The sequence below is a fragment of the Amphiura filiformis genome, chromosome 13 (assembly GCF_039555335.1).
Source record: "Amphiura filiformis chromosome 13, Afil_fr2py, whole genome shotgun sequence".
NCBI classification, from domain to species: Eukaryota; Metazoa; Echinodermata; class Ophiuroidea; order Amphilepidida; family Amphiuridae; genus Amphiura; species Amphiura filiformis.
This window is the reverse complement of record NC_092640.1, coordinates 2787907-2812778: the sequence shown is the minus strand read 5'-3', so window position 1 is coordinate 2812778 and position 24872 is coordinate 2787907. Positions and strand designations below refer to the sequence as shown.

General features: G+C 36.0%; 1 protein-coding gene across 1 annotated transcript; it reads left to right on the top strand.

The window, feature by feature from the left end:
- The first annotated feature begins 217 nt into the window (after positions 1-217).
- On the top strand, positions 218-2531 carry LOC140168766 (uncharacterized). Its single transcript, XM_072192176.1, has 2 exons — positions 218-2109; positions 2519-2531. The coding sequence occupies exons 1-2, from the start codon at positions 218-220 to the stop codon at positions 2529-2531; spliced, it is 1905 nt and encodes a 634-aa protein (XP_072048277.1).
- Positions 2532-24872: the final 22341 nt, after the last annotated feature.

The window sequence follows — 24872 nt, the reverse complement described above, 5'->3', positions numbered from 1 at the left end:
TGCAAATGTTTGTTTCGTCTCACCAATATACAGTTCTTCACAACCGCTGTCTTGACATTGGATCGCGTAAACAATTTTACTCTGCTTATCCTTGGGTTGTTTGTCTTTAGGGTGGACTAGCGCTTGACGTAGCGTGTTCTTGGGCTTGAAAGACACCGGTACCCCTTTGTCTCGAAAAATCCGGCGGAGTTTTTCTGACAGTCCAGAGACGTAGGGGATGGCGATGTTCTTACCACGTTTTGAAGGATTACAACCGGATACGGAGTTGAAAGATAAATGGGTCAAGAATTTATCAAGTCGTCCTTTGACTGAGATCGAAAGGGATGTTTTATCGAAAGGATTGAACTTTTCTGTGGCACCGAATCGTATACCGCATGTAGAGCTTATTACTGCTACTGAATCTGCTATCGAATACAACAACTTGTGCACATCGGACGCGGAGATATTAAGGTCAAAAGTTTCATCTTGCCTTGTGAACGCGAAGACTCCGAACTCTAATCTTAACAAACAGGAAAGAGAAGCCATTAAAACGCTTGGTGCAGATAATGACATCACTATTTTACCAGCGGACAAGGGTAGGTGCACTGTTGTGTTAGATAAGACTGAATACCATAGCAAGGTGTGTGCACTGTTGAACGACAATAAGTCATACGAACCACTGAAACATGACCCCACTAGTGGTTATCGCAAGAAGGTGATTGATTGTCTCCAAAACCTTGAAAAATCAGAGGTTATTGATCGCAATTTGTATCAACTGTACCCGGGTGAGTCGATACCCAAGTTCTACGGTCTCCCCAAGATACACAAACCACATGCTCCTTTAAGACCCATAGTAAGCTGTGTGGACTCTGTTACTTATAATATAGCAAAGCACATCGCCTATATTATTGGACCGTTAGTTGGAAAATCCAAACATCATATTGTCAACTCCCAGGATTTTGTCAACAAAGTTTGTGATGTACAGTTGGATAATAATGAGACCATAACTTCGTACGACGTTTCAGCGCTGTTTACTTGTGTACCACCCAAGGAAGCGGTTGATTGTGTTCGCGATTTTCTAAGGAAGGATGTTACCCTGAAGGAGCGCACAGACCTCAGTCCCGACCAAGTTTGTGAAATTCTTGAACTGTGTCTGAATACAACATATTTTGTCTACGATGGCAAATTCTACCGACAACGCCATGGTTGTGCGATGGGTTCACCAGTATCACCGATTGTCGTAAACTTGTTTATGGAACAGTATGAACAGTTGGCACTTACATCGTATACTGGTATCCCCCCTACCCACTGGTTTCGTTATGTTGATGACACGTGGGTGAAGCTACGCAAAGATCAACTAGCTCCGTTCTTCGACCATATCAACAGTGTCAATGAACATATTAAGTTCACCCAGGAAGAACTGAAAGACGACAAACTTGCTTTCTTAGACTGTTTGGTCACCGTGCAAAGTGATGGCAGTCTAGAAACATCAGTATATCACAAGGACACTCACACAGATCAGTATCTGTTGTTCGACTCGCACCACCCATTGATCTATAAATTGGGTGTAATACGGACTTTATTTCACAGAGCGAACACTATTCCCTCTAGCGAGAACGCAAAGGAACAGGAACGCGAACACCTACATAAAGCACTGAACCGTTGTGGTTATCGCAATTGGACCTTTAAAAAGGCTCTCTCTCAGACCAAATCCACCGAAAAAGACTCCGCCGCTCGCAATACCCAAGGTGACGGAGAGGCAAAACGTGGTAAGAACATCACCATCCCCTACGTCTCTGGACTGTCAGAAAAACTCCGCCGGATTTTTCGAGACAAAGGGGTACCGGTGTCTTTCAAGCCCAAGAACACGCTACGTCAAGCGCTAGTCCACCCTAAAGACAAACAACCCAAGGATAAGCAGAGTAATGTTGTTTACGCGATCCAATGTCAAGACAGCGGTTGTGAAGAACTGTATATTGGTGAGACGAAACAAACACTTGCAAAACGCATGTACCAACATAGACGAGCCAGCGCTGGTTGTGGAGACTCGGCCGTCTATACACACTTGGACAGTTCTAAACATTCCTTTGACAACAAGGATGTTATGATCTTGGACAGAGGGGGCAGATGGTGCGAGAGAGGAGTCAGGAAAGCAATTTACGTGAATCGGGAGGAGCCTTCACTGAACAGGGGAGGCGGCCTACGTCACAACTTGGCCGGGGCCTACAGTTCAGCGATTAGGAAGATCCCTCTCAGGTTGAACTCGAAGGTGACCTGTGATACTACAACATCCGCTTCACAGGTCAATGAACTTTTACCGCCAGAAGATCAGTCGGGCTGATGATGCGTTCAGGATAGAACGTGAAAATTTCCCACTCAAAAACGTAAGTCCAGTTGCCTAGATTGTAGTTCAAAATAATTTATTATTATTACTATTATTATTATTATTATTATTATTATTATTATTATTATTATTATTATTATTATTATTATTATTATTAATATTATTGGTAGTCAAGTTTTTCAATCATTTATGCAGGTCATCTTTCTAGACTGTATGTGATTAAATTATGTAGTTTAGAATAATGCTATGTGCATGTAAGTTAATAGGAAAGAAAAGGAAATCACTCTGTGTTTGGACTTGAAAGTCTATTTCTCTTTCCTGAATTTCCATTTGCTTACCTGTATCCTCTCGTTTGTATTTCGGTAATTCAAATAAACATTATATTATTAGTAGTAGTCAAGTTTTTCAATCATTTATGCAGGTCATCTCTCTAGACTGTATGTGATTAAATTATGTAGTTTAGAATGATGTTATGTGCATGCAAGTTAATAGGAAAGGAATTAAAGGAAAGCACTCTGTGTTTATGCCGACTAATGAATAGAGAATAATTGTGTTATTTGGGTTTCAGAGATCACACAAAATGATGGATTTTAATCATCTATAATCCATTATACATAAATGAAAAAAATGAAAAAACAAAAAACAAAAAACAGCTTTACGTGCAGTATAAATGTATTAGTTTTTAATCATCAAGTTGGGTAATTTATTTTTATGTTGATTAATTTGATCTTTAAGTTAAGTACACTTAGTCAATTTCAAGTATTTATTGTTTAGGGTTTAAGCAAATGGATGAATATAGTCTCTACCTCAAATTAGATTAGGTTTAGTGACCACGCAGAACCTTGGTCAATGGATTTTTAATTTTACTGTCAGTAGTAGAGATGGTTTTGGCTAAGTCAGATGTTTTGGAATTATGTCTTGACATCTAATTAAAACTTCCCTGTGAATACACTTGAGATTGGCTTTGTATGTATGAATATTTATGAAAAAGGTGTCTAAAAATTATAATGTTTAAGGTATAACCATGGACTATTTCCATGGTATAACTAATATCTTGTACAAGTTTGTGGTGGTAATCAATAGTTTTCAATGGAAGTGATTTGTTCACATTGAGCAGGTAGCGGTTTGATTTTGTTTTTGGTGTAGGGGGAGATAAAAATAAAGGCAGGTTGGAGTTGCTTTGGAAGATTCAAGGACATTCTATGTGACAAAAAGTTACCAATGTATCTGAGAAGTAGAATGTTCAACCAGTGTGTATTGCCAACAATGACATATGGGGCAGAAACATGGACAACAACCAAGTACCTGGAACAGAAATTACAAACAGCCCAAAGAGCAATGGAAAGGAAGATGCTTCACATTACCTTAAGGGATAAAATTAAGAACACTGAAATAAGACGTCAAACTCAAGTCAAAGACATTATGGTGAAACTCAAAGAAGCGAAATGGAGATGGGCAGGTCACCTTGCACGAAGGGAAGATAACAGATGGACTAAACGGCTTACAGAATGGCAACCAAGAACAGGGAAAAGATCAAGAGGAAGACAGAAAAGGAGGTGGCGTGATGACATTACTGCCTACATGGGACCTACATGGACAAGAAATGCAAGAGACAGAGAACAGTGGAAGAATCATGAAGAGGGCTACGTCCAACAATGGTCGAACACAGCCTGGTGAGGTGAGGTGAGGAGATAAAAATTGAATTGAATTTTTCTAGATATGTTTGTGCTGTCGCACAGCAATTGAAGTCTTTGATTAATTGTCCATAAGGGGCTGTGCAGTAATTATGAGTCCCAAACAATGATTTCCCCTGCTCGACCTGCGATAAATCGCTTGTGCCCAATAGTCTTTGTGTTCTCTCTTTGCACATGCCAAATTTGTGCAATAATTCCATTTGCCCCTTAACGGTCGAGCAAAAACATTTGCATATTTAAGCGTTTCTGTACCGTTTTCCTAAGTATTTTTTAAAAAAATTAGTTTAAAGGCGCCCTGTAAATGTGTGCCAAATATCGCTTAACCCCCTCTCTGCTTGCCAAATATTGCCTGCCCCCTTGTCAGCTGGCCAAACAAATCATGCCTACCTGAACCCACAAAGGACTCATAATTATCATTGTACAGCCCCTAAGGATTTTATAGATACTGGACACTTCCATCAAGGCAACAACTCAACATTATATATGTGACCAGATCTGGGCCAATAAGGCTAAAGTCGACAATAATGAAAATGAGATGTAAGCAAAAAGTGAGGAGAAAAAAACAATAAAAACATAAGAAAATGGACATAATTATAAAAGGAGCTCAGACCTGGGGGTTCAACATCAGTAAGTGTAGGTACTGAGCAAATTAGTAATGGTAGTAACTCAATTTTGAAAATTTCCGACTTTTAGCCTGAGTGGATCAGATTGGGTCATATGTCATATAAACCAGTGCTGTATCTACAAAGTTGTTTATCAATATTGATTATCCATCTCAGTTATATTCCATCATCTTGCTCATCATATTATTAAAGTTTTATCATCAAGTTCACCCATAGCAAAAAGAAAAGGTATCGGTATAGTTGCGGCTACTATACGGGATAGTATCCGGTAGGTATTCTGGAGCTATCCGAAAGTATCTGCTAGCAGATACTAGTTGGATACTATAGTGGTACTATTCCGATACTATTCCGATACTAGTATCTGATACTATATAGTATCGGAATAGTACCCGCTTTCAGCTGGCGCCAATCCATGTCACATGACTAATTAGAATAACTGCCATATCGGTTGGAGCCAAATTGCTATACAGGCAAGGAATGAGCAGGGGGGTGACACTAAATTCACGGCTTTTGTTTAGCCACGCAAACCTATGGCAAATTTTGTTGGCTTGCTCTCAACAAAGTGAGGCAAGGTATCGATCGGTTATGAATAATTCACATCAACTCTTACTCAGCCCATGTGATTGAGGTCACCACACAAAGGTGTCGTAAGTTTAGCGAATCGAACCTGTTGAAGATAGTAAAAAGCGCCCCCAAGCAAGGTTAGACCAGGCGGAAGTGGGTCAATTACTATGATCCCATCAGGCCACAGTGATTTGTTTCTGCAAGAAAGTCTTTTAATTTGATAAGGGAATGTCTTGTTGATATAGTAATGTCGAAATTAAGACTAACTATCGATAATACAAAGGAAATATACGACAAGCTTAAGATATGAAATACAGTGAGTATTTGTAGTCAAAAAATCATTTCACACTTCACGTGACTTTCCAAAATGGCGCCCGCGGCAATAGTATTTGCCATGTGCTTCCTCCCTGTGCAAAAGTATCCCGAAAAATATGAATCTGCACTAATACACTTATTGGTGTAGCCTGTCAGTATGAATTATTGTTGAAAAGTAGAATAGCACCGTAATTTTGACATTTAATTGTATACCGCCACTAATAATCCAAAAATCCGATCTTTATTAGCTTTTATTCATCACGTCTATTGGCTCATTTTCTTACATTGAACTATTATAGACACTTCAACATCGATGATAACCAGCGTACACCACAAGACCCCAGAAAAAAATCATTGGCACACGTCAAGCCGTCTGTAGGCCTACACCTGTCTTCAATCATTCATATAATCGATTGAATACAATACCGTTCATACCGCTCTTTTCAAAGAGACTAATCTTACAGGTGCAAGTGATTAGCATTTCTTTGACATCTATGGTTCAATGCATCGGTAGGTCCTACCGCATGAACGTGAGTGCGGGCGATATAGGGCCTATAGTCAAAATTGTATTCATCCATTGTTATGGTAGTTAATCCGATTTAAGTAGGCCTACGTCACTTCGCCAGCGTGCGTATAAACGTATTCTGTTAGGGAGTAGCCTACATTAAACAATTACAATTTCAAACTTTGTGATTGGCAATAGGCCCCTATACCGGTAGGCCTACGCCTAGGCCTATATTAAAAAGTATGCATGGGTGACACCCAGGAGCGATTATAGTATTTGTTTCCTAGCTACATCATATTTTGATTGTTTCCGTTTGCCATAATTTAACACGGAATAAAAACAAAACTCATTGAAAAATAACATTTGCTGAAAAATCAATTAAGTTTAGGGAGTGTTCAGAAATACTTTGGTGGGGGGGGGGGCAATATATTCCTGTTACACATTTTTAACCCCCCTATCCCCTCTTCGTGAACCCAAAACTTTGTTGACCCCCGGTCTCACAAGTTAATGGACCTAAAACTGTTATAACCCCCACCCTCATATTAAGTACAAAACTATTTTGCCCCCCCCCCCTGACCTGTACCATTGTACATCAAACGATAGAGGAAATAATATTATTAAATAATACTAAAACTTGTATTCATGTCAGTGTTGTGAGTCGGTAAATTACCGGTTAATTTACATGGTAATTTGCCGCCATCTTATTAAATTGACCGTAGTAAAATAGAGTAATTTAAAAAAAATTAAAACTTCAAATAATATTGTTTTTGTTTGTTTGTTTTATATGACAATTACAGTTTCATGCAAAAGAGTTATGCAAATACTTTAAAATGTAGGCCTACGTTCGGCACATAGGCCTACTCGTCATGGCCTACCCTGCCTGGCAAAGCTAGTCTGGTCAGAATGAGCATAATAATTATGTTTCGTTCGGTAGCCGATACAAACGGAAACTACTCTGTCCCTTGATCAAACGTCTATTATATTAACGCCCTCTGGCCAGGTCAGACCATCATTTTAATAACAATATGCTATTAACATATGAATTGGACACATGCAAATTACGGAGTGTCACATCCTGATTTAATAATCCTTGGAATGAGTTCCTCTGATTCAAAGGATAATATATGCGGTTGTACAAGGAATTGTACAGTGTGTTCTATTTCTGGGCTTCACAATACAGGTATGGTTGTATTGGGTAACAGTTTTTGAACAGAACTTTATATTTTATCTAAATTTAGTATTAGCTTAAGAACATCGTACAATGTATAGGCTATATCAAACCACGGAGTATGTTGAATTCTGCACCCAAGACAAAATGGTGCTCAATGCATGCAATAAATGTGAATGTGTATATTATATGTTTTTAGCATGCAATTGAGCATTGTACATTTTCAATTGCTTTTTGCCACAAATTTCAATGCTGCATGTATGTACAATATTCAATTGCTACACATTTCACATTTAATGTATGTACAACTATAATCATTTGAAATTTTCCAGTGACCTTGTCCATATACCATGCAAATCTCTGGACATATCTCTATGACCATATTTGGGCAAAACAATTTACATGCGAAACAAATAGTATCAGACACTATCCCGATACTAGTATCAGGTACTATCCCGATACTAGTATCGAGCACTATTCCGATACTATTGATCAGTGTCTCCCAGTAACAGTATCGGATACTATCCCGATACTATATGTCCATATATGGACAAAAAATTTGCATGTGAAACATATCCGGATACTATACCGATACTAATATCCCACTAGGTAGCGGGTACTATTCCGGTATTAGTATCAGAGACTATCCCGATACCTATTATATTTTGATATGGGCAATTCAACATAACAACGTATCTGTCGTGTATTTTGTGTATAACCCCTGGCGGGAACTTAACAGTTGTCGTACGAGTACAAGTCCCGAGTTTTGTTGAAATCCATCATCGCAAAAATAATAATCATCTGTACGCCCAAACTGTTAAACTGTACATAATGTACATGCTAATGTTTGTTTAAAGGCGTTGAAAAAAAAATCATGTCGAAGCTTTAAAAATCGGTATTTTTGAGGCTTCACTTTGCACGAGACCTTGCGGATTAACGTGCAGTTCTCATTTTTAGAAACATACCATTTTACACTTCGGAGAAATCCTACTTTTACTTGGTAGGTGCAAGAAATCGCTTCTAGACTCTTCCCAGCTAACTTCATAACTATAATGTGCTATGTGCATAAGGAGGTTGTAATTTTGGTAGCCATCTTGAATTGATGCAGGAAATTATAAATATTGTTTTTAGTGTAAAGATATGTTAAAGCACCGGTAACGCACTAAAAATTAGAAAAATCTGTATTTTAAGGAACCACTTTGCACATGACCTTGAGGACTAATGTACCACTTACAATTATGGCAACATACCATTTCGCACCCCGGACATATCATACTTTTACATGATAGACGTAAAAATCCGGTTCTAAACACCTCCAACCAACTCCTTAACTAAGGCCCCTACCAAAAAAAGCTTATGGCCTATTACATTATGACAGACATCAAGCAGCTAATCAAAAAAGCGGTTAGAAATTACGCGGAGTGCACTGACTGTGTATTTGAACTCCGTGTACTACGTGCAGTGCAATCGCACACGATCGTGCCGCGTACAATGGATTAATTTTTCGGGTTGATGCATTTATTATTGGTTCTACAGAAATAATCCCCCCTAAAATTACAAACATTTCTTTGCATAACTTGACATACATTTGGTTGATTTGAAAAATTTAAAAACCTGTGAATAGAAGAATCTTTTGGCTACCCTCCCAATGTTCTCCTTTTTGAAAATCATATTTTGTTGGTCAAAAATTATCACATTTCCAAAAAATGATGCTTTCAGAAAAAGTTCTTCTCGATATCAACGTGATCAATGTTTTGATTGATTGTTAGTTAATTTTCTTAAATTTTATGTATCCGATCATCTTTCAGTATAAAACAATGATTCATGGACATTAATTTTGACATGAATGGAGTTTTTAGTCGGTGTTTCAAAAATGGTAAAATCACTATAGGAGTAGAAATGATGTTTGTAGTGTGATGCTTATTTCTTTCGTTGGCTAGAAGAGATGAAATATTTACTTGTAAATGGTAGACTGAAACAGTTGCAAAGATCTATAGCAACGGCTTTCTTGAATAAAGGCGTACATGACAAAGAAGAAATGGCCAACAAAGATTGGAGGTTGAAAATCAGCATCCAGCCAATTAACTGCATGTAGCCAATCTCTTGGCCACATCATGAGTGTTACACCTTTATCCAAGAAAGCCATCATTTTAAATCAAAATGCAAGATGCTTCAACTGACCCAATACAGGTAAATGTTTACCCTTTTGGGCAAATTTATGCGTGGGGAGCTCATTTCTCCACCCTAGTGATTTTATCATTTTGAAGCAACTGCTGATTAAAAACATCAAAGAAAATCCGCCAAAATTAAGTTCAACAAATCTTTGTTTTGCACTGAATGATGGTTGCAATGATGCATGAAGGATCAGAGACAGAAAGGTGAAGGAAAAAAACAAGAATTAAATCAACCTCCAATTAATATCGAGAACGTTTTGTACATAATGTGGTAAAGTGCAACTTTTTCTGAAAGCATCATTTTGGGGAAATGTGAAAATGTTTGACCAACAAAAAATGATTTTCAAAAAAAAAAAAAGAAAGAAAAAGAAAATTAGGAGGGTAGCAAACAGACTCCTCTATTTACAGGTTTTAAATTTTTCAAATCAACCAAATGTACGATCCAAGAGAAAGGAATCGCTCACCGAAATTAACAAATCAGCATCACAGATCACGTGTCAAGGGCTAACTATTTAATAGACTGGGACAGCTCATCCATGCGCGTATTTTTTGTTTGGAGGTGGGGGGCTTTGGGGCGCCATCCCCGGGGTAAAAGCAGGGGCGGCCAAAATGAAGGGCGGCAAAAACGAGGGGCGGCAAAAAGTAGTATTTTGAAAAAATGGTACTATACATCAAAATGTGCTGATTTTAGGGCGCTAGCGCCTGAAATCTTTTTTTTTGTTCTTCACTTTTTCAAACAACCGAAAAAAAAATTGGGTCAACCTTTTAGGGCTGTTGAGGAAGGGGCGGCAAAATTGAATTTTCTTCAGTCCCCCGGGGTTGGGGCGGCCACGATACGCCACTGTATAGGGAGGCAAACCGCAGGGCACGATGGGTCAAGGAATCAGTATGGATTCGCAAGAGAGGAGACAATACCATGAACAGAGACGAGGGGACATCCTATCTAAGCCACATCTTTGATCCTCTGCTCAAGACCAACGTTTTAGACAGGAGTACTTCCGGTAAAACAACAACATCCAGCCGGGATTCCCGCTCCAAGCAGATGGATCAATAACAACATTAATCGCTTTGAGAAAGTCAGAAGGTTTCTGTCAGCAGAAAAACGTAAGTTTTCCTTTGGTCTTAACCAAAGAACTTTAATTAGCTATTTAATCAACAGACCTGATCTCTTCAGCCATATGTGTGTACTTGCTGCAACACATGTACTGATCTAAAAGGGCAAACAAAGACCTTTTTTGCCTTATGAAGCCATAATAGAAAAGAAAACGAGTAAGGTACACCAACTTGATGCGGGGAAACATGTAAAATACAGACTAGACAATATGCAGGGGGATGGGGCAAAACCAGCAAATGTAGGCATATAGGAAGTAGGCAAAGTTCGATAGTCAAAAATTACCAGTTCCAAGGCTCACAAAAGTGCTAAACCTGCAAAACAACAAGGATCAATGATGTAAATCACTGTGCACACTCGGTAAACCAAACAACCAATGTAGGTACAAGTACCAAAACAGGCAAAATTTGGCAAAAATTGCCAATTTCAGAGCCCACAGAAGTGTCAGCAAAACAGTACAAAATAACCTGGAGCAGACAAACAAAACCAAACAGACAAAAAACAACCGACGTTTCGAGCAGATAAACTCCTCTTCTTCAGGGACAGACAAAATATAAAAGCAAACAACGAAAACTACATGCTGTAGTTTAAAAACAAATTCAAGTCAAAAACTGAAGGTAAGTTCAAATAGAACTCAGTAGCAAACAAGATAAGCTCAGAGCAAAATAAGCATGTCTTACTTTAATGAAGCACAGTTTACTACCATAATAATTATAGCTTTTCAAAAATGTAGTATTGTAAAAACTTCAACTTTTGAATATTATAACCCTGAAAATATAAACATCTACCAAAATGTAATTAGCCCTTTAAATAATGGCGCAGCGTACATTAAATGAAAGTAACTCACGATTTGAAAGTTGCCTTGTATTCAGTGGAAGAAAAAATGTTTTCTGCGCTCATTGGATTAATCTTCTTGTTCGTGAATTTGAAGGAGGTCAAAACATGTAATAATTAATGTAAAAAAAAAGTCATTATTCACATCACTGGTCATTGTTTACTTAATCCCATATTAAAACATTACAAGTTCAATGGTTTGTGCGACCAAGAAGGACACAAGAAATGGAAGACCAAGGATTACATACCTCCCAATCAATCAATTTTGAATCTAACTTTACCATTGACAAATTGCAATTGTAGGCCATTTAGGACCTTTATATTCAGAACACAATATTGAAATTTTGATTTCAATATTTAACATTACGTGCATTACGACGTATAATGATCACTGATGTGAATAATGACAATTCTTATTGATTATTACATGTTTTGGTCCCCTCCGAATGCATGAAACAAAAGGAATAATTCAATGAGAGCTGATAAGATTTCCTCCAATGGATACTGAATACAAGACAATGGGATTTTGCCACAACTTTCCAAACTTTCATTAAAATGCACGCTGCGACATCAAAACTGTCAGTATTGGCTCAAATGAGATGTCATAGTGCGCAACATAAATACATTCTGCTTCGACTGCATATTCCAAATTTGGCATACAGTCAACTCAACAGTTTAGGAATAATTGTCATTATTTAAGGAGGTAATTACCTTTTGGTAGATGTTTACATTAATCTTATTATGAAGCAGCTTAGAGCAGACTTGTAATGAACTTGTTTCTTAAAGTATTATATAAATGCTTACCCCAAAAGCCAAGCATAAGACCAGTGGTTTACATGTTTCTTGTGGAGATCAAACTATTTACAGAATTAGTAGATAATGGAATTGCCAATTATGAAATGTGATACGATCAAGCAAAATCAGTCGGAACTCGGAAATATTGATTTTGAGATATAGCCAAACAAAGGCAATATTCCCTTTTGTTTCCTGTTGTTTTGGAAAGTATTTAATTGCTCATATCTTTGGAACTGGTTATTCAATTTCAATGGGGTTTACTACAAAATGCAGCTTTACAAATGCTTTTTACTATTCTATAAGAAACGAAAAATTTAATATTTCCGAGTTCCGACTGATTTTGCTTCATCGCATCACAAATATACATGTATGTCAATCTTCATTAGATGCATACACAGTTGCATACGCATTTTGGAACAGGCTAGTTTCTGAACTTGGTAATATTTTTTAATGTGGGGCTATCAGTTCTTCTTTTGACATCACTTACACCAATCATTGAAGAGATTCACCAGGATTGTCTATATAAATCATTACTAGAGTTCTCATAACAAATCCAGGTACTCACAATTAGTAGTGCATGACGTTTCGCAACATTACTGGCTGGTTGCTTCCTCTTGACGGAGCTGTATCCAGTAGAATCACTTGCTGTCTTAGCTGTAGTTCATCGGTTTCAGAACAACACAAGTGTGCCTTAGATCATGTTGCAGAACACAATCACATCATAGGCTGGAAGAGGGCCAAAATTCTTCATCGTGAAAGTGATTAGTTTCCAAGATGGAAAATCCAAAATCAATCTGGATCAGGAGTTGCAACAAGCAAGATATGAACAATGAGTGGGGCGCAGCTTATTTTCTCAGTCATGCATACAACCCAGGCTGAACGCTAGTCAGTCGATGCCTATTGTTCAACAAGACCCACTCAGTCACTTAATTAGGCGCTTGAAACGATCGAATTCGGTGTTGAAATAAGCAAAAATTTTAGTTACACCTTTTCACGCAATAATTAATTTTCTCGATCAAATGAAAAGAATAAATTTTAATTTCTTCGGTAAATGTCAGAAGAAAACTATACTGCTTGGTACTGTATTCAGTCTGCCGCCTGGACAACCAATTCTTTAGAAATGCTTAGTCGCGCTAAAAGTCGATCGATACATGTAAAAATCAGCACAATTCAGAGATACACCTTTTTGCTATGAAATTAATTTTCTCGGTCAAATATAAAGCAATATTTTTTTTTCTTCAGTAATGTCAGTTGAAAACTTGGTGCTTGAATATACATTTTTTTTAAAATCCTGGTGTTAAAATTAAGCATCAAATTGTGTCTTTTAGTGTGATATTTTTGATTTTTATAGGCCTTGAATTCGCCTGCGAGCTTTTTACGGAATTCATGTTTTAGCGTCTCAAACTAACATAGTTTGCTAAAGAAAGATATTCCCACCTCTGTAAAGCACATCGTGTGGGTCTATATGTTATAGTTTTGTCAGAATTTCCGTTTTTGTTTTACCCTTTTTCCATTTATGCTCCGAAAATGTCAAACTAAGTAAAAGTAGGCAATGGTGAGTACTTTTATCTCGAGAGCAACCAACAGAAATAGTCGATATTTCCTTTGTTGTTATCCAGGTCAATTTTTCATTGAAAGCAAATTGCCCGACCAGCGATTAAATCCCCAATTGGGTGTTCTGGTTAAACATGATCAGTAGGAGCGCTATAGGTCTGGGAATTTCTTTGCTATATTGAAGTTCTGGCAACACTATAGCCATGCCGGTATTCCTATTAAACCCAGGGATATCGATCCAAAATGCTAGTACTAGCCTTTAGATTTCACGTGTTGATTTAGAAATTTTTTCAGCCGACAGTGAAAGATGGTGAAATCAAAACGGAAATTCTGACAAAACTATGATATATCGTCGGCCGTATCACATACTGACGTATTCGACATTTTTAACATTTTGAGAAAATTGGTATATTAGTTTGTTATGTTCTAATCTATATGTTCACCAAAACCCATGCCTCAAAGTGGCTTAATTAGTAAGATATTAAGTAATTTAATTATGTCGTATTTACAAAACCTTGAAATGTCCGCATCACATAACGACGTATTTGCCGATCACCTATACTGCGCAAGCCCAGTATATCGTATCTGCAATTTGAAGAATTTGCCGTTTCACATACTGACGTATTTGCGCAACGTATTTGCGCGACTCTGTCATTTCACGGCAAAATTGCTGCTTTGTCCTTTTCACATACTGACGTATTTGCGCAACTGTTTCACATACTGACGTATTTGCGCGACGTATTTGTCATTTGAACGACGAAATTGACATTAGTCCTTTTCACATAGTGACGTATTTTATTTAATATTGATTTTTTGCAGAATGAGTTATGCTCTGATAGTGATAAGTGAATTATATTGAACATATGGTATTTTTGCATTACTGTTAACCTGGTTTTAATCGACAATAATATTTTAATCAAGATTATAGGGCAAATGAAAATCGCTAAATTTTCAAGTTCGATTTTCTCGAAATGCGTATTTTGCAAATACGTCAGTATGTGATGCGGCCGACGATATAGCTCACGGTGATGTGCTTTAGAAAGTTGGGGAAAATCCTTCATTAGCGAACTATATTACTTTGAAAAGCTAAAAGGTTGATCCAAGAAAAAAGCTCGCGGGCCGAGCTGAAGCCTATAAAAATCGAATATCTTACACTAAATGACTGAATTTCAGGCCTAAGTTTAACACCAGGATTTTAAAAAAAAATCAGTATCAAGCATTATAGTTTTTCCAGCCATTTACTGAAAAATGAAAATTATTGCTTTTCATTTGGCTGAGAAAAAAATTTTACACTGAAAAGGTGTAACTCAAAATTTTGCTCATTTCAACACCAATTTCGATCGTTTGTATTGCCTCATTAAATGACTGAGTGAGCCTTGCAGAACAAAAGAATCGGTTGTGCAGGTAGCTGACTGTATTGTTATGGTCACCAAAATGACCCAGGCCAAAATCACCTGCTTCGGGTTCACGCAACACCAAACACTCAAACACACTGTTTATTACTTAAATCACTTATGATTATTTATTAATTAGTGCAGTATGGCTATCAATCAATCCTTATACAATGTTACAACAATTATGTAAGATTATGATAAAGACTTCTTTATGCTATGGTTACTTAGCTAAGCCTGGAGATCTTGATTGGCTGGCTTTCTGATGAGATTCCCTTGATGGTCTCAGTTCTTGATCCAAGATTCGGCAATGTCCGCGATCCTATCTACCCAAGATAAACCACTGGTTTACTACAATCTCAGTCCAAAGTCCTGACGACTATACTTTCACTACGTCTTCTATGTTGACCTTAAGCTCCTCTCTCGGAGATCTCTTGAGCAAGCTTTCTGCTCCACTTGACAGACAGATAACACTCTATGCTAGTCCAGCAAAATATCACAGTTCGGTGATGGAGATACTTCAGTCTGTCACTTCTTTGAGTCGACAAACAATAAAGCACTATTGGCTTTCACTACCGCCTTTGGAGTAAAGAATTCTCTCCAACACACATACACAAGAACCGCGAACCGAAGTTTGAAGACTTCAATGGTAACTTTGTACCAATACTGGCTAACATAAGTTTCACAGAGTTTCCTCTTACACCTCAAGACTGCTGCCTCGATCATTCAACCTCCAGGCTTTTATCTAAATTCTACCTATTCTAGAATAATCTGCATAAATTACAGCATTTAATCATCCCATATATGGCATATTACATTACCTCAATTCCCAAAATAGTGCATGAAATCACCACAAGCCAATCAGATCAATCACTCTGTACACATAGTTCTAAAAATAGCACATTACCTCAACACAAACCAATCAGACACTGTACACTGATTTTTGGCACAGTGCCAGCACTTTACTACTGTCATAATCAAGTAATCATGACCATTAGAGTATGATCTAATTGTTGCTAGAACTTTCTCCACATTATTAGATATATGAATTTCTTGATCACTTTAATCATTAACCTTCTAGAATATTCCATGCACAAACAAATGGAGATAAATATCAAAACAAGTGAAAATTAATGTTTGATGACAAAACATATAACTTTTAATGATTATTATGGAATAATTTTGGGGCGCACATAACAGTATATTTTTTTTCAAACCCTCGATATCGTGAAATTTGAATTTCGTTCTAGTATACCAAAACGAAATTACAACGCATTGTCTAACATAATCATGCATAACTCGCGAACGCAAAATCGGAATCAAATAACATTTTGGGAATAGGTATTTTCATGGACATCTACTGAAAAATGTTATAAAAAGAGGATGCTAGGATCACGAAATACTCCTTTAAGATGAAGATTGGTATAACGGGAAATAAAGGGAGAAAAGAAAAAGGGAAAGGAAAAAAGACAATGAAAAAAAACCCAAGCCAACATGAACAAAAAGCTGGACAGAGGCGGGGAATGGAAATAACAGGAAAAGGAACGGACAACTGATAATATTTGGGTATACAAATACTAAACTTCGGGCTATTTGATATCAGGCCCAGCCGATGACATTGACGAAATATCACATTGTATAAAGACTGAAGTATTTGGATTTGGCAAGCAAAATTAGCAAATAATATATTATTTGTCTCTCGTTTTTGTCAACTTCGATATTAGCTTGCTTTCGAAATCACAGCCACACATCTGAGCTCAATCAAAACCAAAAACCACCGGACCGAGAATTATAAAAGGCTAAACGACGTAATATAATGTAGTGATGATTTTATTTGACATTAGGCCGTATGTAAAGTCGAATAGCGGCGCTGTATAATGGTGTTCGGCAATGCAAAAACTGGTAAAACTGCTTTATTAATTATCTGACTATTATTGCCCCATCACTTGGACTTATTACCTAAATTTACCAAATCGAGTCTCACACGCTCAGCTATTTACAGCGCGTGGTCCTCTTGTCCTCTTTCAAGTCTCAGGCTCAGGATTTTCAAAAGACAAATTTGTATTCGTGTTTGATCTTGAAGATGGGTTACTGCTTGCAGATACCTAATGGTGTAGACAACAACCCTTTTTATAAATCACCCCCCCCCCATCCTTTTGGTGAGATGACTCTAAGATATGCTGTGCATCTGTTCATCTTGGTCAATTACTGGTTCTAAGTTATCATTCATGTATTTGATCTTTTACCTATTGCATAATGTGGAATCAGTTTTTCCATTACTTCTGCCGTATCTTTGTCCTCATTCAAGTCTCAGGCTCAGGATTTTTATAACGCCAAATTTATATCCGTGTTTGAACATATGGATGGGTTCATCCTTGTAGATACCTATATATAATTCAATTCTCCCCATCCTTTTGGTGGGGTGGCTCTGAGAGGTGCTGAGCATCTGATCATCTTATCAATTAGACTGGTTCTATTTTATTTCCAAAATAGAACCAGTCTAAATCACTGGTTCAAATTATCACGCTACAGAAAACGTATACACGTTTGAATGTCAAATTATATAAAGGATATAGAACGTTTCAATAACATTCAGAAAACGTGTTTGAAAATTTAATGTAAAACATTTTAACATAATATTATTATATGTTGATAAAATATTGTGTAAAACTGAGTTTTGGAATTAAATCTAATACTGGAACTTACTCTTTTGCAGCTATTGCTACGTTGCGTCTGGAACCACCAGACTTCATCAGGCAACTGACCCGTTGGAATGGTCACGTGATAGACAGCTACAATCTTGGCGGAAAAGGTTGCCACACCAAAGCATTAATTGGCCAACATCCATCCCCGCCCCCCATTGCAATGTTGATTTGGACAAAATCATCATCATTAATTAATTAATTAATTAATTATTAATTATCAATTATTAATTATTAATTATTAATTATTAGTTATTAACTATTAATTATTAATTATTAATTATTAATTATTAATTATTAATTATTAATTATTAATTATTAATTATTAATTATTAGTTATTAATTATTAATTAATCAATTAATTAAGTATTAATTAATTAATTAATTAATTAATTAATTAATTAATTAATTAATTAATTAATTAATTAATTAATTAATAAAAAAGCTAATTTGTTAATTATTAAATAAGTAAAACGACCCATGCATCCTATTAATGTTATTGCTATTAATAATTATGCTTTTGGAAATGAAACTATTTTGTCTGATAGTTACACCTTTAATAAAGACACGTGACACAGTAAGGATGATACAACAGCAATATATCTTGTTTTACTTTATTTGCAAGAGAGGAACAATGAAACAAGATTATAATGGCCTAAAATGTACTTGTTTTAAGTTATACAATGTGAGTAAGAAAGATAGGCAATAGTGCAAAGAATCCGTTTTTATTTTAGAACCAGGTTGAACTGTTTAAGTTTGGTAATTACCAGCGTGTCCAAAATGCGGGCTCAGAATGGCTTTCAGAGCGGGGGGTGTTTAATGGCTAAAATCGCCAAAAAACGGCTGATTTTACATGCTTTTTAACAAAGTGTGGGGGGCTTCAGCACCCAAAGCCCCCCGACACGCCACATTAATTGTGCATGATATAATTATAATGAAGTAATTAGCATTTCCCATTCTGTTTTCATGACACATTATATAGCGATACCCAATTTTAATGTTTGTCCACGAAACATCTACATTTTGAATGTCAGCACACTCTAAGGTACGCCCACAAATTTGTGTGTTTCTTTTACAGATAATGAAATTTTTAGAGTAAAGATAATAATAACACAAGCTGTACCAAAATGATTGATACCCATCAGATTGATTATGGATGAGCCTGATACATCAAAAATCAACATAAGATCAAAAGAATTGGCAGATTAATCACTGTTAATTATAAAACATGTCATAGATATTCATTCTGGAAATTTCAAGAGTATCCAATGTTATATTAGGGGCATGCTTTTCAATAAATGTGAAAATGGATGGGTTACCAATAATTTTGATACATCCTGTATAAATTCGTCAATAAGTGTTTTTTAAAGAACAAGTGCAAATAAAGTAGAACATACAATAATTTAGTGCGTTTATATAACAGTTAAATACAGCATCATAATGACAAACCACGTGTACTTTATTTCTACTGTACAGTACTTTAACCTTCTTGACACCAGCCATCGCCCAGGTAACCAACAAATACCAGCCCGACAAGAACTAATGTTGGTGCCCCGGGATTGGTGCTCGATCGTGACGGCATGAGCTCGAGTAGCAGTGTCAATTTTTGTTCTCGTGGAAAATATCTTCAACAGTTTATTAACAGTCATGTCGGGCTATTGCAATGACATCTATGACTCTACACAATGTTATTGAATAGTTGTGCGCTCAAATTGCGCGCCAAAAACCCCTGCCCATATTTAGGCATCCATTATTATACCTCACAAGCGCTCACTCTTACTTTTCCCTGCCAGGGCCCAATATTATTTTGTGCACTATATCTAATACGCATAATACAGACACATATAATATAATTATCCACGATATAAGTGTACGATCCCATCTCAAACTTCACTACTTTTAAGGGTGTTCATATATACTTTGGTGGGGAGGAAAATATGGGGTATCAAAAACATTTTGGGTCCTAGGGGGGATCAAAATTCAGTCCTTAAAGCCATATTATAACATTTGCTGAGGAGGACGCCCTCACTGATTTTTTAAAATTAATTTTTTTACACGATTATATTGTATTTTATTAAACCAATATACCCTGAAAAATCAAGACTCTAGGTGCTGTAGTTTTGTCAAAATCCGAGATTTTGAATAAAACGCCTGAATCAGCGTTTTATTATTACGATGGAATTATTAGTCGAACGCATACACGATGTTCATAACACACAGTACGTACACGGCGTGCGCGACGGTAATCTACACAACAAAGGGCCGTACCATAACATGACCGAAGGAGTGGTACGTATTGGCGACATATGCGCAGGTAGTAAATTCCAATTTTCTTAGCTCTGCCGTAGTTGTTCGGCTCAAAAATAAAAGGGATATATCTGACAGTAAAAACTAACATTTTATGGCAAAGAAATGCTAATCTATTTTGTATGAAAATGTTATAATATGGCTTTAATAGGGATTAAAAAAATATGTGAGGGTTATAGTCCGGGGTAAAATGTGGGAGAAGGTATACACATTCCAATTTTTTGCTCGCTCTGCGCGCATGCATGTTAAGTATTTAATTGTGTACTTTCAAGCTTTAAATCAACAAAATGTGCGCACTTTACAATTTGGGTGTAACACTATCACTCCAATCATTAGTAACTCCAAACTATAATTTTAGCTTTCTTTTTGGACATGAAGGGGGGTAAAAAGACCATAAAAAGGGATAAAATAATCCACCTTTTTTAGGGGATCAAACATTCTTTGATGTCCGAGGTTCCAACTTTTCACCCCCCTACCAAAGTATTTATGAACACTCCCTAAGCATCAGACATATCGCATTGCATTCTGAATACGAAGAATGTCCTTTTGATATCAAATAATTTTGATTTTTTGAAATTTGCAATGTAATACACATTTTATGTCAAATGATTAAAAATTGATATTTTTGATATTTAACAGTACGCGAAGTAAACTTTATAAATCTGATGATTTATATTTAAAGCGTATGTAGGTGGGATGAAAAGCCGACGATCAATTGAAAATTTTGACCTTTCGTATTGAAGATATGGATTTTTTTTTCAAAACACCAAAAAAATTAGGTCTTTTGGGGAAAAAATCCATATCTTCAATTGATCGTCGGCTTTTCCTCCCAGCTGCATACACTTTTAGAATATTTCATTAGATTTATAAAATTTACTTCTAAGACTGTTATCCAAAATGTGAAAATATCAAATTTTAATAATTTGTCATAAAATTTGTATTATATCGTGAATTTCGAAAATGAAAATTATTTGATATCAGAAAGACATTCTTCGTATTCAGAATGCAATTCGATATGTCTGATGTGCTCTCATGTCCCACAAAATACTGTCGAAACGCTCAAAACGCTCATTCCAGATCCCTTAAGGGGATATGCCTGATCAGCCTGACGTATGTACATTATGAAACATATGATGTTTCACTATGAAACAAAATGTTATTTATGGAGTGTTAAAAAGAAAATCAGAATAATATTAAATGAATGTTATCAATATGTCCAGATTAATCTTGCTTGATGGACCTTATACTAAACACGGAATATATTATGAAAAGCGTAATATTTATACGTGGCAAATTGCCAAAGACTTAAACCGTCCACTGTATGCAAGAATGTGTAACAATTATGCAAACATTTATTTATGTTTATACAAAAGCCAATTTCAAAAAATAACATTCAGAATAATAATTATGCAACACATGAACATACTTTTTAAAATTTATGATCCTTAATAAATATTGTTGAACATCACCATATACATTGTGAATATAATATTTTACACGTATAGTATTAACATGATTCAGAGGTCATTAAATAAATAACACTAGGACTCAATATATTGTCCGATTATTCAACAACGAACTGCTCTTATGATCACAACTTATTCCTATCAAGTTAGCAGACATTCAACTTTGACTGGTTTAAGACAATCCAACGTCTACAATCCAAGTTGGATTCTTCGCCAAATGCAAATATTTCATGATTACACCTTTTGACAATAATATTCGTAATAAACATATACAGAATTTGCTATAATAAACAAATTAATCATGTTGTTTTCCACGTGTAGCTACGAGTCTTCTCTATCCATTGACACGCCCAGCAAACACAAAACGTTTTCGACATCATTCGCAAAAGGTTATAAAAGGTTGTCAGAAAACGTTTAAATGTCGGGTTATAAAAAGGGTACATTAATGGTATATAACGTTTTCGTAACATTAAAAAACATTTGTAATGTAATAGACATAATGTAGCCCTTTCAAATATAATTATGCACTATTTCGGCATCAAACATAAAATCCACTGCTTTACAGCAAATGGCGAAAACATTAATATTAGTTTTTAGTTGTATAATCTTATCGTATATTCTATACACTATCCCTCGATAATGCTCCAATCATCTTTAGTATATTTTGTAGTTCTATATACAGTAGAAGCTTAACTTATTGAATTAAATTCTGTACAATATCTCTCTATAATGCTGTAATCATTCTTAGTATTATTTTGTAGTTATGTACAGCAGAAGCTTAACATAATGCATTAAATTCTATACAAGATCCCTCTATAATGCTCTTTCTATCCGTCTATAATGCTCGAAACATCTTTAGTATTATTTTGTAGTTATATACAGTAGACGCTTAACATAATGCATTAATTTCTATACAAGATCCCTCTATAATGCTCTAAACATCTTTAGTATTATTTTGTAGTTATGTAGAGTAGAAACCTAACATAATGAATTAAATTCTATACACGATCCCTCTATAATGCTCGAAACATCTTTAGTATTATTGTGCAGTTATGTACAGCAGAAGCTGAACATAATGCATTAAATTCTATACACGATGCTCTAGTCATGTTTCGTATTTTTGTGTTTTACAGAATGAGCAAGAATGCGTTTATTAAAGTGTTTAATTGGCTAATACAATAATTCTTTGAATTTTTTGTTCACAACATTGATCTATATACATTACATTACTAATTTATATATGTTTTGTTACACTACTCTTTGCGATGATTATGTGAGGAATGCTGGACAACATTAATAACCATCCCGTGTATTTTGTCAGCATTTAAAATAAAAAATGATCTCTCAGTCATTTTGATTTTGTTTTTAATGTTATCATTTAACTAATAATATAGATATGTTCTACTCTGCAATATACATTTGATGGTCTTTTTTCTGTATTGAATGGCCAAGTAGACCAAAAAAACGTGTAAGATTATACGTGTAACCGTACACGTGTAAGATGGCATGTTACACGTGTAAGATTGCACCTTATACGAGTAAGATCGCATCTTATACGTCTTAGAATCTAGCGGGTTGCTTAAATTGACGAATCATAGATTAGATACCCATATTTAAACCCCAAACAACCAATCATCTTACGCTATGACAATGATGGTCCAACAATCGGAACGATTCCTGAAAGAGTTTCGGCATACAATGTAGCACTCATTGCCTTGTTAAGGGAGCACACCACTAAATCAATGCGCCATTTGTGCAACCCTACTGAGTTCCGGTAAAATACAGACAGTTTTTGAGGTATAATGGGCTGCTCTTTGGACTAATAATCAGAAAGAGTAGCGAATGATAGCTTAAATAAAAGTGTAAAGCCTGTGCATGAATTTGAATCACTAAAAAGTCGCATTTTATAATTATCGAGAAAATAGGTCCGCGTATTAAAAAATGGGCAGAAACGGGTTTACAGTCATGAGAGCATGTCAAAAACAGTGAGGGCGCTGTTTAGCGGCTCCTACCGGGAAAACGAGACGGAAGACTACCCATACATTGAAACATATGTTAAACTTTCATCGATTTGCAATCGACTGGTTATCCTTAAATTTCTCAGAATGTGCCGAAAAGGCCTCAAAACGAGCAAATAAAACTGGTGTTTTTACACGTATTTCAATGGGACAATTATTTAGTGGTGTGCGCCCTTCGAAGGGCCTAGGAGTAAAACCGTGCTTTTCAGAGATTCAGCCAAAATTGAAATGGCTTTTGATTAAATTGCAGTTTTTCGATTTAAATAGATAGTTTATATGTTAGTGAATAATATTTAATGCGTTTTAGATGCAAATTGCGCTAAGATTATTCCCCAGAGGCCTTCAAAGTTCAAGAAATTGCCACAAATTGTGTGAAAACAAGATTTCTTGGATTTAAAGCAACTTGGGCATAAGGTGACAAATCGGTGCGTGCCGTTTAAAGCTGCCAAATCTTGGTTTTATATGGGCGGGGGGGTGATTGTTATAAATCATTAACAGTAGACCCATGCAATTGTGAAACGTGATTTACTCTCATTTAAAACCGAATTTCATCAGATGGAAGGTCAAAAACTATCTAGAGAATTGGAATTTAATGCAAATATAGAAGAGTAAGCATGAATGGTCAAAATGTTGAAAATTTGCCTATTTTCGGAATCCACCATGTAACTTTGAAAGGGAATTTCTCTTGAAGTGAATGTCACAGAGCAATTCTGTTTCGAGCGTTTTACTCAAAACATTTTATATTTCAAGAAAAAGATAAAAGAATTAAATTTTATGAACATCAGAAACCCTTCGAAGGGCCTAGGAGTAAAACCGTGCTTTTCAGAGATTCAGCCAAAATTGAAATGGCTTTTGATTAAATTGCAGTTTTTTCGATTTAAATAGATAGTTTATATGTTAGTGAATATATTTAATGCGTTTTAGATGCAAATTGCGCTAAGATTATTCCTCCAGAGGCCTTCAAAGTTCAAGAAATTGCCACAAATTGTGTGAAAACAAGATTTCTTGGATTTAAAGCAATTTGGGCTTAAGGTGACAAATCGGTGCGTGCCGTTTAAAGCTGCCAAATCTTGGTTTTATATGGGGGGGGTGATTGTTATAAATCATTAACAGTAGACCCATGCAATTGTGAAACGTGATTTACTCTCATTTAAAACCGAATTTCATCAGATGGAAGGTCAAAAACTATCTAGAGAATTGGAATTTAATGCAAATATAATTAAATTTTATGAACATCAGAAACCCTTGAAGGGAGCACACCACTAAATCAATGCGCCATTTGTGCAACCCTACTGAGTTCCGGTAAAATACAGAAAGTTTTTGAGGTA